At 44.6% G+C, this 19850-nt stretch overlaps 1 protein-coding gene across 1 annotated transcript in view; it reads left to right on the forward strand.

Moving 5' to 3' along the window:
• Positions 1-19850, forward strand: part of LOC124775808 — a 155108-nt gene that overhangs the window by 97104 nt on the left and 38154 nt on the right. Inside the window, exon 3 of the mRNA XM_047250639.1 lies at positions 15915-16007. Coding sequence (XP_047106595.1) covers positions 15915-16007 — 93 coding nt within the window. The remainder of the gene's footprint in view (positions 1-15914; positions 16008-19850) is intronic.

Consider the following 19850-nt stretch of genomic DNA (forward strand, 5'->3'; position numbering starts at 1 on the left):
GAGTCTGCGCACTAACTTTAGTGCCACTGGCAAAATTTACATATGAAAAGAATTTCTTTCGGGTTTTGCGATAGTTATTTCTATAAGATTACGCCACATCAGTCCTTTGGACAGCCAAACATGTTTCTTCAGCATTCCTCAAGTTATAGTCCTACGCTTTTCATCTACTGTGTAGAAGTTGTTATTCCTTTAGAAGTTTGGTAGAGAGATTGTATGGGGTAGACGGTCTTTTCCCTGACGAATTGCTCTAATAGGTATGTGTGTTTCCACTGCTTAGTCAACTATTCTGCTAATCTACAGCTGCAGTTCCTATACGTACTCCTGCTCAAAGCTGACTGTTACAATTTCCTCATTGAGGTATGACACTACATCCTTTCTATCTAGTTTGTTAAACTTTAAAATCTTTCTGTTTATTATAGTTTGATTTTAACTCGTTGCTACAAGTGCCTCAAGGTCAATGATACCAGTTTAAAAGTCGACGCCCTATATAAGATCATGTCTATTCGTTGCCATTAGATATAATATATTTTCTTGAATAAATGGGCTTTCATACAATCTGTTCTAGGTAGTTTTCACAGAAGTAATGTGGTATTGTTTCGCAGGAGGTCATGTCACGCCACCACTTTCAAAATAATAATTATCCCCATCGGATGACTGAAGTCTCCTCCAATTATGACACGATGATTGGCGAACAACATACTAGCGAGCTAAGATTTTCTCTGACGTACTCGGTTACATCTGTCGGTGAGTCTAGTGATCGATAAAAAGATCTAAATGTAAATTTATTTCCTCCCTCCCCCCCTCCCTCCCACGACCATTGATACTGCGTATTTCGATCGCACTTTCAATTTCTATTTGCATCTGGCGTCTGCAATTTTATGCATCTTTATTCGTCAGTGAGGGGATGTCAATTTCCTGAATACTGTAGATGTTCCAGTAACTCGCTCAACACTGAACTCTCAGTATTTACATCTTACCGAAGGACATTGCAGGCGGTTCTGTTAACATAATGAAAGATGATTCACTCTTCCAATAAAGGTTCGTCACATCCCTTTGGTGCAGAAAGCTTGCGTATAATTAATCTAAACTCTTGTAAGGCAATCGGTGAGAGCAATACACTTTTCATTCCAGAAAACACAGGCTGGCCGATGAAAGCGACTTCGCGTCTTTTGAGGCCGTGCATTCAAACCACTTCTATGATTTCAGTTTCGTCTCTGCCTTGAAGGTGGGTTGATATCACATCCACAATAATACACCGACAAAAATAATTACATGGAATCTCATTAAAGAGGCCAAAGTATTGACGAGAAATTCGTTTTGACCAATGACAAAGTGATAATACTTTCGCACTGCAGATTCCTTGGTGAGGTACTTGAAACTGCCACAGTGCGTTTGGAAGTAAATACACTTACGGAAATAGCAAGTATTCATCAAACTTTTTGGAGATGTTTTACAGGAACTGACGTCGATCATGTACCATTCAGTGTGGCGTGAGACCACCATGGGCATTAATACACTGTTGTGTTCACTGTGGGATGGAAGCAAGCAGACTCAGAAAATCATCTTGAGGATTTTGTTGCTATTACTGAAACTTGTTAATGAGGATTATTCGCTGGAGATGGTATGAAAGCACACATCTTCCCACTGCACCTCACAAATACTGTTTTTCTTTTTTAATTCATCAGTCATCTAACTGGTTTGGTGCGGCCAGCCACGAATTTCTCTCCTGTGCTGACATTCAACCATTTACTTTCACAGTGGCACTTGCAACCGACATCCTCAGTTATTTGCTGGGTGCATTCCAATCACTGTCCTCCTGTACTGTTTTTATCCTCTATAGCTCCCTCTAGTACCAGGAAGTTATTCGCTGATCTCTTAACAGATATCCTGTCATTCTGTTACTTCTTCTAGTCAGTGCTTTCCTCACCGATTCTGCGGACAACTTTCTCATTCCTTCAACATTATTCTGTAGCACAACATGCCAAATGCTTCGATTCTCTTCTCTTCCAGTTTTCCCACAGTCCATGTTTCACTACCATACCATGTAGTACTCCAAACGTAGATTGTCAGAAATTTCTTCCACTTAATGCGTATGTCTGATATTAGTATTCTCTTGACTAGGAATGCCCTTTTTGTCAGTGCTAGCCTGCTTTTTATGTGCTCCTTGCACCGCTATCAATGGTTATTTTGATGCCTAAGTAGCCGAATTCCTTAACTTCATCTATTTCGTGATCACCAATCCTGGTGTTCAGTTTCTCGCTGTTCTCATTTCTGCTACTTCTCATTACTTTCGTCTTCTTTCGGTTTACTCTCATTCCATATTCTGTACTCATTAGACTGTTCATTCCATTCAACAGATCTGTAATTCTTCTGCACTTTCACTAAGGATAGCAATCTCATCAGCGAACCTTAACACTGGTATCCATCCACCCTGAATTTTAATCACACTCTTTATTCCCATCATTACTTCTTCGAGATATAGAATGAACAGCAGGGGTGAAAGACTACATCCCAATCTTACACACTTTTAGTCAGTGCACTTCGTTCTTGGTCTTCTACTGTTATTGTTGCCTCTTGGTTCTTGTACAAATTGTACATTACCCTTCATTCCATATACGTTAACCATATTTTTCTTAGGATTTCGAACATCTTGCACCATTTGACACCGTCGAACGCTTTTTCTTTATTCTTGCTTCCATTATCAAACGCAACCTCAGAATTGCCTCTCTGGTGTGTTTGCCAACCCTGTGGCAAAACAGATCGTCATCTAATACTCTATGGGTAACAAATCAGAGGACGAGATTGACCTGCCAAGGATCCGTTTATTCCTAAGGGGATTTTAGGTAAGTGGTATAGTGTGAGGTGGTGGGGGTTATCCTGCTAGCAAGCACTCGTCCTCCCTTTAACAAATTCACAAATCAGTCTTGTTATCATATTCAATTGCTCCCCAATCCTTGGTTCCAGTAGTTGGAGAAGTATAGGTCTTTAAAATCACTGTATCCTGTGACTTTCACCAGGACGTCTACCGATGCGCTGACACCAATCTTACCGCCACAGACCACAGAATGCCCTTCATTATCCCATTTGACGCCGGCTCCACACCTTTGAAATCTCTGTTTTCTGTGGTGTGGTGTCAGTAGTAAACGACGCATGACTAATCGAGATCTCAACCCAGCTTAAGGCGATCCGTCAGCCCGGTGGATTGCTAAGTAAAGGGGCCAGGGATCGAGTCCCGGCTGCATCGGAGATTTTCCCCGTTTGGGGACTGGGCGTTGTGTTGTATTTACATTCCTTTCGTCATAACTGATATTCTGCTATGGAGACGGGTGAGTAGGCACAGCCCGAAAGCCAATAAAACAAAAAACAAAACAAAAACAGCCAACAGTAATGTGTTCCCAATAGTTCGTGGTGACACTGTGCCTGCAACCTCCACACGGACTGTCATTATCCATCTATTCGTGAGAGCCAGTCAAACAGTCCTACGTCGTGTAGTCCCTCTCGAAGGAGCGGCCTATCCTTTCTTGCCACAGCGTTGCCGTGAGTCCATCTCGTCGCACTCATTCTGTTGCCAATTATCGGCCAGGTCTGCCGATATGATGCCCCGTGTACGTCATGCCAATGACTCAACTTTCTCAAAGCCTGAAAGACGATGATAGTGCCACGCGTGAACGTCCTCTGAGTATGCTGTGTTGGGATTTCCACCTGAAACTTTCCAGTAAATTTTGAAGCGCTCAATACCAGTAATGTACTCACACTGTTCTTCGTGTGAATGGATAGATTTTATAAACTGAAAATACTTTCCCACAGGAATTAAGTTTTAACCAATATGTTTCACAGGCACTTAAATATAGGAATACCAATTGGATAGCGTACGGTCAAGCTGTTCTAGTTGGTACACTTTCAGTTTCCGTCAGCGTATAGACCAGGAGTCTCCAACCTTTCAACTTACCTAGATCATAATGGAAGAAAAGGAGTAATTTTTGGGCCGCACATACTATCCTTAACAGTAACACCTGAAAACATGTGGAGAGAGGGAGCGACGGTCGGAGGTACGAAGTTAACACATTTATGCAATTTACAATTTTAATCTAAAAAAGCAAGATAGAATTAATGATATTTCATTAATTTCATAATTCTATGTAAACCGAATTTTATAGATTTTTTTATTGGTCATGTAACACATGCTCATTTCCTGGGCGCATTGATATATGCTTAGGGCAGCATGCCTCCCGCAGCCCTCGGATTCTACACCCCTCGTATAGACAGCGCGGGTGATGTACTGCCGGCCGGAGTGGCCGAGCGGTTACAGGCGCTACAGTCTGGAACCGCACGACCGCTACGGTCGCAGGTTCGAATCCTGCCTCGGGCATGGATGTGTGTGATGTCCTTAGGTTAGTTAGGTTTAAGTAGTTCTAAGTTCTAGGGAACTTATGACCACAGCAGTTGAGTCCCATAGTGCTCAGAGCCATTTGAACCATTTGGTGATGTACTGGCACTAGTGTACTTCACGGTACAGTTTACGTCCTCATTTGTGTGTGTCATGCAATGCGACGGTTTTGAGTCTATACTAAATGGCCACTGCTGCACCTATATAAATATTGTTAGTAAACAAGTGTTTCGAATTCGAGTGGTTAATGAACTAAATTATACGAGATAATTTACGAGGTGGTTATGAGTAAACTTTCGCTACTTAAGCCAATTTAGAGGAAAAACTATTTACCGTATGGATACCCAACTTTGTTGGTATGATGTCCATACTGTGTGCAGCAGGAATTGCGTGTTAAGCTGTGCTACTGATACGGTGATATAGGTTTGGGCTGTCTCACGACAGTTCAACATTCTATGATCCACCGCTCGAAAAGTGCAGCGAACCATTGTAAAATGGTATCACTCCTGCAGTTCAAAACTTGTGAACTGCGGACAGCCCTCTCTTAAGTATGTGAACTGCGGACAGGGGTAAACTGGCTGGCGACTTGTGAACTTAGGACAGAGGCTGAGTCAGCCAGCTAGCGTTACCCAGGAGATCATCTAGGAGGTTGGCTGATTATCTCCCATACTCGCCGCCGAAATAACAACTAAAACATAGTCAACATTGGAAACATCAAATCGTCAAAAATAAGCCATTCGGTTTCTTCTTCTTCAGCTTTTGGGACAAAACTTAAAGCTAACTCTTTTAACAAAACGGATCTGGTCGAAGACTCCTTTTCTCAAGTCTTCCATCCACTCCGATAAAAATGTTTGCTGTCCTCTTTTGTTTTCGTGCCCTTGGCACAGATCACACTCCCGATTTTCAAGTATGTGCGCGTACGTGAAATCAGGAGTGGTTCAAATGGTTCAAATGGCTCTGAGCACTATGGGACTTAACATCTATGGTCATCAGTCCCCTAGAACTTAGAACTACTTAAACCTAACTAACCTAAGGACAGCACACAACACCCAGCCATCACGAGGCAGAGAAAATCCCTGACCCCGCCGGGAATCGAACCCGGGAACCCGGGCGCGGGAAAAAATCAGGAGTGCGAACAGTGCCAAGCACTCATGTGTGCATGAGACGTGAGTAGTGAGTGTTTGAAAGTGAATAAAACTGAATAAAACTAAGTGATTGAGCAGAACTACGTGTTCCTCGAGCATGAGTAAATGTCTGTCTGCAGCTCACAGGTTTCGACAGCAAGACTCTAATGGCGATTATCGGATTAGTCGATAAGCCGGCGCGGTCAGTAGTTCACATGGAAACATGATGAGATGAAACACGGTGTACGCAACTCACATGCAACCGTGCGGTTCCAGGCTGTCGTGGACGCAGATTGGCGTTACACTGAGCAACCTTTGGAACCTGGAACGTAAACATGGTACGCAATAAACAAATGTTGCACTCTAAGGTTGAAATTACTCGTAAGATTCGTTTATTTCAATGATTTATTCGTTATTTACCTTCCGCATGTCCTTACAAATGTTTGCACAAAGTTTCATAGTCCTACGATCATTCGTCTTTCAGAGGGGCCCTTCTATGTAGCGGAAACTTAATTGTAAACACCTTGTACATCCGGTATTCTACTGCAATATTACAAGAATATCTTCTAATTGCCACGATGTCTCGTGACTGGACTTCCGATAGTATACAACAAATAAAAAGCTTCATTCGTTTCAACACTATGAGCCAGGAAGAGAGATTTTGGTCTTCCGTGAAACAATGCAGGGTGCCCATAAAGTCCCACTTTCGTTTTAAAAAATGATACTTGGAAACTATTAGAGATAGAGAAACGTCGGTTATTTTAAAAAGATTAGGAGCTGTCAAAGTTTTTCTGTCATGTCACAATTTCATTGTGTGACCCACCGCTTCATAACAGAACTTCCAGAAGATATTCGAGTTCTGCCCATGTACGTGTCAGAATTGCAGCTTAAATAGTTTTGATTGTTTCTCTGATTCGCGCACGAAGGGTAGCAATTTCATTGACGTGTTGTGTACACGCGATACTTGACGTAACCCCATAAAATGAGTGTAGTGGCGTAACACAGGGAGAGCGTGGGAGCCGTGCAACGGGACCATCACGACTCATGCGCCTCTCAAAAATGGGTCACACAGCACACAGACTCATTGTGGGGATGGCACGGTCGAACTGATTTCGATTCTGCACAACATGTGGTGTCACCGCCAGACACCACACTTGCTAGGTGGTAGCCTTTAAATCGGCCGCGGTCCGTTAGTATACGTCGGACCCGCGTGTCGCCACTATCAGTGATTGCAGACCGAGCGCCGCCACACGGCAGGTCTAGAGAGACTTCCTAGCACTCCTAGCAGCCGATTTTGTTAGCGATGGTTCACTGACAAAATACGCTCTCATTTGCCGAGACGATAGTTAGCATAGCCTTCAGCTACGTCATTTGCTACGACCTAGCAAGGCGCCATTACCAGTTACTATTGATGCTGTAAAACATGCACCGTCAAGAGCGATGTTCACCATTTATGGATTAAAGTTAAGTATTCCACAGCTACGTCCTTTTTTGTTAGTCTCATTTCCTTGACCTGTTCCAGACCCCACGCCAGCCTGCGTGAGCTAAAACGCGTGCCTTTCGGCTTCCTCTCACAGTGGGTTGGCTCTCTTGCCAATCCACAACACAACAGATGATAGATTGAGCCTTTTCCTGACTTGGGACCATTTTGATGCACTCCATGTAAAATTTGCAACGAAGGACAAAGGAAAGAATAACGAAGAGATTTTAAGCGTTTCATCGTAAATGACGATTCTCTCTCTGTAACAGTTTCCACGTTATGTTTTTTTGAAATGATAGCGGGGATTTATTGATACCCTGTTTATTAACTTTCCTTTGGGAAGAAATTACAGTCGTACAAAGTTTGTGCAATGACAACATTCGGCTATCAATTGTAATTATTCTTTGTTTTCCATGAATGTCCAATATTGACTACTGCGCCATTTTCCAACGGTAGTTGAAGTGCATGAGGACAGACCACCACGTTAACCAGACAGTGGCCCATGGCGAGCAGACACAAAACTTATGGAGGTGCAAAACTGGTATAAAAATATTTCGAACGTCGAACGCTATCCAGTCCCAGTCAACTGCTTTGAAAATATTTGCATACCTGTTTTACGCATGACTACTTATCACAAGTTCTATGTTTTCCCGCCATATACTGGTGTATGGACAGCTTTTTAGGCCTTCCTCATGTACTTCAATACTAGACAATAGTGGAAAATAGACTATGATTACATTTTCTTAATGGTCGGTAATTTATCAAAAGAAGGTCGCACATTTCCACTTCTGCTGCATTTATTTTGTTAGTTCACGACTATTTTCTGACTTTTAGGCCATTCTCAAGGGTATTTCTATTTAAAAGAAGGCACGATATTACATGCACGAGCAATAAACCAATTACATAAATGTAACTTATTTGAAAGATAGTTACCTGGATCAGAAAATTATGCCATATGCATTGAAATAGCAGCTTCTTTAAATATGCGTTTTCTATTCGTTTTTGTTAACCTAAATAGCGGGAATTTCGTCATTTCAGAAACATTATTCACCTCATGGTTGGTTGTTGAAGTGAGCGGAAAAAACCTGTGGTAAGACACTGTGCTGCGGAAGATGTCTGGTTATCGGACCAACGTCACCAATTTGTCTCACATTGGACTAAATTTATTGACAATTATGGCAATTAATTTTGAAGTAATAAACAGTTAACTCACTTTTTCTCATCTGTCTAGTTTTCATTTGACTGCCCCTTATATTACCGTTGCGCTATGCGCTCTACATCGGTAATAAGTCGTCGTAGGGACTTCAGTTATGAGAGCGTGGCGAAAATGTGAAATCCACTGTAACCAGCCACTGAGAGAGAAGATGGCGCTGCGACCCTTATCCACGGCAAGATGCGGGCGCCACGCGGTTACGCGTCTTCCGGCAGGGCGGTATGTAAGCCAGCGGTTGCGTCAGCGACAGCGCCCGCTCTCAGTGAAAACGCGTCGTCCTCGCCCGTGACGTAAGGCGCTGCTTACGGGTCGGGACCAGCGGCTGCAGTGTGGACTGGCCGGTGTCGCAGGTGGCTGCCGTGCGGCACCGGCCAAATCAGCAGCAGGGGCGACCACCGCTGGGGAAAGTTCGGAGGTTACATCACAGGACACTGCGTGTCGTCAGCGCGTTAATGAAACTATTTGTAATCGAACTAGGTCAAGGGAATGACAGCTCTAGCAGAAAAAAGATTAGGTATTCGTATCACCTGGACCTTCTGATCGTATATGGGAACTAACTGTGTTTCGGGAAAACCTAAGCAACAGTGTAGTTGCAATGTTTGTATCACGTGATACACTTCCACAATTTAATTTCATTGCTGTAGCAGAACCATGAAATCTGCTGACATTTAGAGTAGTGAAGGACAAAGCCCACTTGTTTGAAGGAAACTGTGCAACTAACTTCCAAACACTCGGCTTACTATAAAGTTTAATCTATCATGAAGTTTCATAGCGACGTGTTTCGAGATCTTCCAATGAGGCCGCTTTTAATTACTTATTTTGGACAGCAAATATAGCTAATATTCTAATCATGAGTGTAATATTCCCCGGCAGTACATGGCACGAAAACCAACAAAACAATCGTCTTAAACGGGAAGTGATGGGTTCTCCCGCTACGTGCCCCTATTGTGTACATACTCTTGCAAACCACCTCGCTATCACTCCTCTCTCGAAGAACAAAAATTACGTCGGAGCTGTTTGAAGTTTTGAAAACTTTGACAGTTGCGAATATGACAATCGAAGAAAGTAAAAAAGGCTAGAATCATCTTGAAAATAATATTGGTTTCCTTTTTTTTTCAAATGGCTCTGAGGACTATGGGACTTAACATCTATGGTCATCAGTCCCCTAGAACGTAGAACTACTTAAACCTAACTAACCTATGGACATCACACACATCCATGCCCGAGGCAGGATTCGAACCTGCGACCGTAGCAGTCGCGCGGCTCCGGACTGAGCGCCTAGAACCGCTAGACCACCACGGCCGGCCCTTTTTTTTTTTTTTTTTTTTCGAGCAAAGGTAATAGTTCATCATACATTAGTCATAATTACAACCTTCAAGTACCAAAATGATTGCGGGAGGCAAGATGAAAAACAGCAACCAACTTTGTTCTGGTTCTCGCAGCAGAATAATGTTCCTGATCACGCAGTTTCGAACGCCGGGTTATTCCTAGCCATATCCAGAACGAAAACCGTTACGCACCACCATTCCGGATATGGCTCTATATAAAATTTTGCTGTTAGTAGAATCAAAACGGACAGAAAGATCTATGTTCATCACATAAAACAAGTGGAACGCTACTCTCTGTAGACACCTTGCCAAATAACTTTAATAATTCTTCTGTCAATGGCGGAAAACGTTACGACACGTGTATGAGGTTCGGTGTGATAACAACATTATTTCAAATGGACAGTAATTTGAAGCTGATGGGCTTCTGACATATTTCGCGAAATAAAAATTGAAAGGAAAAAACCTCGTAATCTTTAGGTCTCCCCTTTACCTATGCTCTTCCCTCATATTCAAATCTCTAGATTCCGAAATAATGTATTGTAACAGTATTTAATTTATTTTTGGGTGCCTGTGTAATATTTATCAATATAACAATTCTGGGAGAAATACTTTTTGTCTTCACAATATTACATTTAGGAGACCCCAACCATTATGAATACAGGGCTGTGGATGATTCGATTTTGCAATCGCGAAGTATACAGTATTTGCAAAACCTGACATAATGTCCTTAGGGAACAAATCTGAAGTCATTGGTTTTGAGACAGATCTGCGTTTTTTTTTTTTTTATGACCGGTTTCGGTTCAAGATGAACCATCCTCCGAACTGAATGTATTGGTTAACAGAGTAACCCGTCCCATTGTCAGCATATTTACATGGTACTTCGCAATAAAGAAAGTGACGTAATATGCAAATTTGCTGATAGTTGGACAAGTTATTCTAAACCGATACATCCAAATCTGAGGATGATTCATGTTGAACCGAAACCGGTGATTTAAAAAATTAATACAATCATGATGGATAATAAACCTGTTTGAATTGTACAATACATTTCGTCTACGGAGATCATGATGGTCGTAATACATTCGTAGTGAAGCACACAGGCCTTTCACATTTGCTGATTATCATTTCATTGTATATGCCTGTACAACTGCATGTGAACACACTCCATAATTACTGCAATCAGAGAGAGAAAGTACTGCATCCCTTTGTCCGCGAACGCAACCTCAAATTGTGGGAATACCCCTCAACAAATTCAAAACAGCATTGTCAGGGAGAAACTACAATTTTTACTTTTCTTTTTTAAATGTTTAGCAGAAAATGAATTAACAATATACGCGAGAGTCATCCTGTCGCATATTAGCGTACTTTACAGACTCAAAGGAAATGGGATGACTTCGTAGGTTAGAGTGTAAAAGCCTCATACGTACTGTACTAATTAAATTAACCAAATGAATTTTATAGAAGAAATGATGTTCCATGAACATTAGCTTCAAACAAACATTGCATTAACACAACAGCAAGGTTTCAGTCTTACTTCGAAGGGAAAAATTCTAGCACTAAACATATGTAATAGACTCAGCGTCCACTGAAGATAAACATCAGGCATAGTCTGTTGGAGTGTCTCATATGTGATCTGCAGGTCAGATACTGCTTACCACGCCACTCATCTGACATCGGATTCTGGGTGTTGCATGACAGTGGGGTTGCCTCACAGTGAATTGTGGTAATGGAGGCTGACACTACAAATCCGTTCGTGAGCGGATTTTCTGACATGAATATTCAAGATATCACTTCTTAAATGCCCGGTTCTAACACGATAATTCTAGTAATCCACCAATAATGATGTTACTACAAGGAGACATATCTTTCAGAGCGACCGCTGTTGCGACAGAATGTATTATGAGTATGATTTCTCCGTCTGTCTTGAGATCAGTGCACGTCAAGATGCCTTTTTTCCATCATCTTTCTGAATAATGCGGCCCACCATGAGTTACTCTCCCGTGCCAACCTTTTGATCTCAGAGCAGCACCTGTACCAAGCGTTCTCAGTTATTTGTTGGTTATATTTCAATTTCTGCATTTCATTGCAGTGTTTACTCTCTACAGCTCCCTCAAATAACAGGGACGTTATTTCTAAAACTTCTTATGACATATAATCCTGTCCCTTCTTCTTGTCGATGTTTTACACATGTCCTTTTTCTCGCTAATTCAGCACAAAAATTCCCAATTTGTTAAAGGTCCACCCAATTTTGAACATCCTTGTATAGCACCACATCCCAAACGCTTCGATTCTTTTCTTTTCTGATTTTCCCACAGTCGATGGTTCACTTTCAAACAATGCTCTGCTCCAAACGTTTGTTGTCCGAGACTTCTTTCTCAATATAAGGCCGATGTTTGACACTGGGCCGGCCGAAGTGGCCGTACGGTTAAAGGCGCTGCAGTCTGGAACCGCAAGACCGCTACGGTCGCAGATTCGAATCCTGCCTCGGGCATGGATGTTTGTGATGTCCTTAGGTTAGTTAGGTTTAACTAGTTCTAAGTTCTAGGGGACTGATGACCTCAGATGTTAAGTCCCATAGTGCTCAGAACCATTTGAACCATTTTGACACTGGAAGACATCTTTTGGGCATGAATTTCCTCTATGCTTATGCTAGTTTGCTCTTTATATTCTTCTTACTTCATTCCTCATATCTTATTATGCATCAAAGGTAGCAGAATCCTTTAACTTCGTCTGTATCGTTGTCCCCAAGTTTTTATCTACTCTAATATCTGCTGCTCGTGATTAATTTCGTCTTTCTTCGCTTTATTCTTAATTCGCAGAGCGTGCTTATTGGACTGTTCATCCTTTCGCCCTGAATTTTAATGTAAGTACGGGAAGTTACTTTTATTTCCGTCATTGCTTCTTCTACGTATCGATTCAACAGGAGGATCGAAAAACTCCTTTTCTGAATCTTACCCTTTCCAACCCTAGCAATTCTATCTTGTTGTTCCATTCTTAATTTTTCTACAGGAAACAAACTCATGCACAGACAGGCACTTCACATGGGTTCCATTAACTCGCTTCCTCTGAAATGTGATTCGCATATCATTTGTCTCAATAATGAAGGGATCAACAAGCAGTGACTCCATGTACAATTCACACACGGCAGTCTCAATGTTTGTGTGCAGTTCGATACTTTCGGTCGCTCCAGATATACAACCTATACTAATCAACGTGAACATTATGATCACCAACGTGCTATCGATATAAGCTCGTCGTGGTGATATCGACGACACCTGGTGAGGAATGACTGCAAGTCAGATATACGCACGGTGCATGTATTATCAGTGAGGATGTTGTCTGTGTGTAGAAAGGGGAAATCGCGCGATCTAGCTGCGTTTGACCGAGGTTAAATCGTGATGGCCGGAGACTCGGCACCAGCATTTTGGAAACTGCACGACTTGTCGCGTGTTCGAGAAATGCTTTGATGAATGACTTCAACAGGTGGCGAAACCAAGCTGAAACCACGTCCAGACATGGAGGGGTTGGGCGGCCAAGCCTCATTACAGACGTCGGAACTTGTAGGCTAGGCGGACTGATAAAACATGAGAAGCGGCGAACTGTGGCGAAACTAAAGGCAGACTTCAATGCTGGGCAGAGTACAAGTGTGCGTGGACGCACAGTGAACCAAACACTCCTAACAATGGGCATCCGTAGCCGACAACTCATGGATGTGCCAATGTTAACACCATGATATCGGCAACTACGACTGAAAAGAACACGTGACCATCGGCTCTGGACGTTGGCGCAGCGGCAGAGCGCTGCATCGTCTGATGAAGCCAGATACGTTCTTCATCATGCTGGTGGGAGAGCGCCAATCCCTCTTCCAGGGGAACATCTCCTTGTCACCTGTATTGCAGGACGGAGATAAGCTGGCGGCGGCTCCATCATGCTGTGTGGAACATTCACGTGGGTCCAGTAGAGCTCCTGCAAGGCACCAGTGCCGTACACTGGTTCCAGACCACGTACACCCATTCTTGATGATCATGTTCCCCAATGGCAGTCGCATATTTCAGCAAGATAGTGCACCATGTCACAAGGCCATGAGTGTGATGGAGTGGTTCGAGGAACACAGTGGCGAATTCCTGTTTGTGTGCTGCACCCACCCCCCCCCCCCCCCCCCCAAAAAACTCTCCAGGTCTGAACCCGATCGAACACAGGTGGGATGTGATTCAACGTGGCGTCAGAGCTCATCGGCTCCTCCTCTTAATTTACTGGAATTAGTGACGCGTGTGTGCAGATGTGGTGCCAACTCCCTCCAGGGACCTACCAACGCCTCATTGCTTCCATGCCACTACGCGTCGCAGCTATTATCCGTGTCAAAGATGGACATAACGTCTATTACGTAGGTGGCCATAATGTTCTGTATTATTAGCTGGCAGAAAAAACGCCCGCTTTCACTAAAAGTGTGCGCTGCATTTTTATTGTAATAGGAATGTCTTACATATCCGATTAAAAATAAAAGTACGGAAACCGCAACGACACAGATTGCCCGTTTGTAGTTCGCACTGCCCTCCTACTGTAGTTCATGGGAAATAAATTGTTCCTTAGCCGTTTGGAAAGTTTGCACTAACGTGTAAACTACAGAAATTTGATTTTAAAAAGTTCTTTCACGTTTAAATGTATTTTTCTGCTCATCTCAATAAAATACCCAAGTGCTGCAAGGAATAATTATATTCATCTGTATTCTGTTACAATTCTGCTGTATTAGTGTCAGTGTGCAATTTTTAATTTCAAATATGGGTCCATTAGACGAAAAAACTCGAGTATGAGTCAGTGGCAGGTTTCATTTTCATGACCACACTCAACAAGACTGTCCTGAGGTGACAAAAGTCATGAGATATCACATAATATCGTGTTGGACCTCCTTTTGGCTGATGTGGTACAAAAAACCTACGTGGCATGGTCCCGGCTATTTGTTAGAAGTCCCCTCCAGAGATACTGACCCATGCAGCCTCCTATAGCCACCCATAATTGCGAAAATGTTGCCGGTATAGGATTTTGACGCGAAATCACCTCTCGATTACGTCCCATAATTGTTCGATGGGATTCATGTCGTGCTGTCTGGGTGGATAAATCATTCGCTCGAATTTCCCACAATGTTCTTCAAACCAATCGCGAAAACTGTGGCCTGGTGACAGGGTGCATCGTTATTTGGGAATATGAGGTCCATAAATGATCTTCAGGCAGCCGAACATAACAATCTCCCAGCAACCATCGGTCCATTTGGACTAGAGGACTCAGTTCACTCCATGCAGACACAGCGCACAGCATTGTGGAGCCGCCAACGGCTTAAACAGCACCTTGTTAACAACTTGGGTACATGGCTTCGGGGGCTCTGCGCCATACTCGAAACGTACCATCAGCACTTATCAACTGAAATCAAGATCAGCTGACCACATTACGGCTTTCCAGTCATCGACGGTTCAACAGATACGGTCATAAGCGCAGGTGAGGCGCTGCAGGTGATGTCTTGGTGTTGGAAATGGCACTCTGGTCGGTCGTCAGTTGCCATAGGCCACTTACGCCAGATTTCGCCGCACTAACCTAAGGGATATGTTCGTCCTACGCCCCTCATTGATTTCTGCGGTTATTTCACCGAGTGTTGTTTGTCTATTAGTATTGGCAACTCTACGGAAATGTCGCAGCTCTCGGCCGTTAAGTGAGTGAAGGCCATCGGCTGCTGCGTTGCCCTTGATGAGAGGTAATACAGCGCCCTTTGGAGCTTGCGTATGCGATACTACCACCATCTGTATACGTGCACATCGCTATACCACGACTTTTGTCACCCCAGTGTAAACGAGCGGCACGTTGAACAGTTACTCGCCATAGCCACACATCTAGCACACCATTCACATATCGGAGGAATGCAACATCAACTCAGCCTGCTAACAACACAGTAAAGTGTCCAAGGCACGACACCATGGTATAAGTACGCCATATTTTTTTAACATTTGGTATGACTAGATTAGCCAGCTATGAAACTGAAAGAAAAGCAACTTATATGCGACGAAATGCAAATTAATGTATCAATAAAATTATACTCAGACATCCAGCTTACACCACTCGTTACTCTCTAGGAACTATACGTATCTGGAAACCTAGAACACAAATCTCTTGATCCAAAGTAGAAAGATAAGCTGTCGGGTGGAAGGTTGCTGCAGGTAGCGAAAATTTTCTATTAGCTAGGTAAACGGTACTACGGAAATGTGCAGTTTTCGCCTAGACGGTCATCTGCCTGGTTGATGAAAAATTTTAGCATAGATTTATGTTTCTCTGATAATGAAATCTCTCACTCTCGATTACGTAAAATACTCAATAACATTTTTTCACTCTTTTTCAGATGACTATTTCAAGGACTGCCACCGAAGAAGCCCAGACTTCGATTCCTGTGTTCTCAAAGGCCTCAACGATGTACGCCATTTCTTTCCTACAGGTGAGGGTTGACCGTAATTTTGCTACAGTTACAGAGAAAATGAGTCTTTTTTCCTGCGTTATGGTCTTCAGCGATACTCATCATGCTGTTCCTGCGTGTTTTCTAATGTCATATACATTACCTACTCGCCTTAAAAAAATGGTTCAAATGGCTCTGAGCACTATGGGACTTAACTTCTGAGGTCATCAGTCCCCTAGAACTTAGAACTACTTAAACCTAACTGCCCTAAGGACATCACACACATCCATGCCCGAGGCAGGATTCGAACCTGCGACCGTAGTGGTCGCGCGGTTCCAGGCTGTAGCGCCTAGAACCGCTAGGCCACTCCGTCCGGCTGCTCGCCTTCCATTATATAATTGCCTTAGTCTGTTCTTATCACATCCCAGCAAGGTTCAACGATTACTACATATTATAAGAAGTCTTTACTATGTACTATTTCCCTATAAATTCCGAGGTCATCTGAAACGACTAAATCAAAGCTCAAACTTCAACAACCTGAATCCTCACGAAATTGGAGGTCTTGAAACCTACACGGTGCAATTGCCACCCAAAGTTGTCAGATTCGGCATCTCAAGCTATTGGAACACAAGTTCCCTAATAGCTGATGCTTAACTTGCCTTGCTCGGCATGTTAAGCAGTGTAGGAATGAAATTGCTGTTCCTGTGGGGAAGAAAAGAAAAACCTTACCTATACGAATTGGCCTTGGATGCTGTGGCGATGATTTCCTGTGTTGTCTGGGAGAAAATTATTCTCGCAGTACGTCAGGCCAACGTGTGGTTTGTCTGTGATGTGGTCTGCGCTCCAGTTCACAGACCACCCGGTTGCGGTATTGCCTCACTTTCTCTTAGAGGGGCCTCGCGAATCTGTACTGCAGGAGTGGGATGCCTGTGTAGTAGAAGATAGGAATATTTCCTCAGAACACGTAGAGCTGTCTGGATCCTTTGCAGTGTTGCAATGACTGTTTTTGTGGACTTGCCACACACTACAGCTACGTACGTTAGGTACAGCTTGATGGCTTGTTGCGGCTATAGTGTCGAGCCCGAAGGCACCTTAGGGCTCTGCTTCTGACTTGTCGGGTATGTGGCGCCCAGGAGAGTCTTTGATCTAGGGTGACCCCTAGGTACTTCGCTGTATTACTTCTTGGGATAGGTGCTCCAAATATTTCGACTGACGGGAGATCTGGTGGCAGCAATCTCCGGGTGAAGATCACTGCCTGGCTGTTCGCTGCGTTGAATTTCAGCCGCCATTTCCTTGACCATGAACTCAGAGTGTCGCACCCGAGTTGGAGACGGTGTCGTATCGTGTGCCTGTTCTTGCTTCGGGTATACTACTCTGCACCATCGGTGTAGGGTACTAATTTGACGCGTGCCATCCGCTGTGCATCGGCAGTGTACAGCAAATAGAGCAAGGGGCCAAGTACCGATCCCTGAGGCACTAACGCACGCTTCTGCCATTCTGTGAACGTACCATCGTCTGCCCTGACATCGAAGGGCTGCGATAAGTAGGATATGAGGAGCACCCCGTGGGACGTCGGCAGCCCGAGTGCGAAGAGCTTGTACGCGAGGCCTTCGTGCCAGGCGGAATCGAAGGCTTTGGACGCGTCGAGGAACACCGTTCGAAGGTATTCTCTTGTTTTCAGTGCTCTCTTCGCAGGCTCTACCGCTGAATCACCGCTTCTAAAACTAAACTGCTAATATGGGATGACAACTTCCTGGATGACGTGTTCCATCAGCCTTTTTATTTACAGCCTCTCGAAAACTTGGAGGACGGAGAGAGCAGGCTGATGGGCTGGTAGCTACTTATCTGGCGTGTATCTCTGCCGGTCTTCAGGATGGCTTTGACTTCAGCGTGTTTCCACGTTGTAGGGTAGCCACCCGAGTGGTGTATCTCATTGAACACGTCGGATAAGTGTTGGTACTTCAGCAGGTGATATCTGACTCCATCACTACCTCCTGCTTTCCAGGTGTTCAGGAAACGATGTTGCACCGCGACTTCTCCCTGTACAATTGACTCGATTACGTCTTCTTCGTTCTTGGCTACTAGGGATATCGGGAGCCTCTCTCTGACTTGACGGCTGTGGGTCTCGTCCACGATGTCGGTCGCTGGCATGAAATCTGCGGTGACTGCATCGACCACTATGATCGCATTTGCATCGGGCTCGCTAAACGTTGGTTGCTGACTTGCAGTGGTGGTACGCGCTGTCGGTGTCGCAGGAGATTTTTCACGATTTACCAGGCGCTACCGTAGTCTGCATTGAGCGTAGACATTCTCTGTTCCTGTGTTCTTCGAGTGCTCGCATGCGTTTCCCGTCACACGCGGTTGTGCGGCGTTTAGAGACTCGTTGGTGAGTGAACTTCCATTCACAAAACAGTCGGTTCTTCACGGTGACAGCTGCTAGGATGTGCGGCGGTAGCTGACGAGAGAGGTCTTGTGATCGCTAAGATCGCCTCGGAATAGCAGCATTTGAGAAAGTTTGGGGATGCATCCGCGACGATGACTTTGGGGTTTGCCACGTTTTCGAGTGATTCGAGTATTTCCTTGTGGAAGCGCTCGCAGTCCAAGTTGGTTCAACTCTGACGCTGGTCTGGACAGGAGACACCGTCCTTATCCATACTGCGACATGCTCTGATGATAGTTCCGCATTTCAGTGTATGTGAATTGTCCGATTCCCTCCAGGAATTTGCATTCTGGCACGTCCTGTCGGGCCCGGCTGGGGAAGTGCGTGGTGCGTAGCGTGAAAAAGCCCTAGGCAGACTGCGTTAGGCTGAACGATGAGGGAGAGTCGGCGCCGTTTGGTGACGGTGAGACGAAAGTTCCATTCCGGGTTTTTCGCACTGAAATCCTCTGTAATGAAAAGTCGCCTCTCCAGTGATAGCATAGCATCTAAATCTGGTTCGTGTATCGGTCTGGCGCGCCGCTGGTATACCAACACGAAGAGAATCTTCCTAGTGGTGGAGCTGACGCCACATCTGTGGCCTCCAACATAGCGAGCTCCGGCAAATGGATCCTATGATGATGCAGTGACCTCAAAACGTAGATGGTAATGCCGCCCTTGCGGGTGGCTCTGTCGTCTTTTTAGCAGCAGTAGTTCGCTGCCTGCTCTCTCTGGATTGCTTCCTGCACCAGACACGTGTCAACATCCTCGTCCTGTACGAATTGGTGAAATTTGCGAATTTTTGGGACACAGTCCGTTTGCGTTGAAAGTACATGTCGCCAGGCCATGGGTATGGGCATTATACATGATGTCTCTGATTTCTGACGGCACTGGCCTGGAGGGCCGCCGTTACTGCTGCAACGGGTGTTGGGATTTGTTGCACAAGCTGGCTCAGTGTCCGCAGAATTGTACTGAGCTCGCTGGCCTCCGTTCCGGCGGCTGCGACGTTGTTCGTCGTCGCTGGAGTGCTGTCCACTGGCTGGTGCGGGTGTTCTGCACGCTGCGATGTGAAGCGTTGCTCTGTCTGACGCCCGCGCATTCCTACTGCGACCTGTGGCAAAGTTTACGGCTCAGGCGGGTGGTGCTTTCCGCCTGGTAGCGTCGGCGAAGCTGCGTCCTGGTGGGACCCGTCTGGTGACTGACTTGAAGCGGAAAACATAGCCCCTGTAGCGTACCTCGTGTGGTTTGCCATAGTTGCTATAAGTCGGCGGGTCTTCCTTCTTCTTCTTGCACTAACTTGTCTGGTGCAGTCCGGCGCATTTGTCGCAGTGAGTACGCAATTGACTGTAGCTCACCACATGGTCCATAGCTTGTCAGGAGTAGCACTGGGCTCTCCTACCTTTTGCATGAAGAAGCTCCACCAGTACTGTAAAGTCTGCCATCTTGTCCACCTCGAAAAGAAAGAGAGG

The sequence above is a fragment of the Schistocerca piceifrons genome, chromosome 2, assembly GCF_021461385.2.
Source record: "Schistocerca piceifrons isolate TAMUIC-IGC-003096 chromosome 2, iqSchPice1.1, whole genome shotgun sequence".
Lineage (NCBI taxonomy): Eukaryota > Metazoa > Arthropoda > Insecta > Orthoptera > Acrididae > Schistocerca > Schistocerca piceifrons.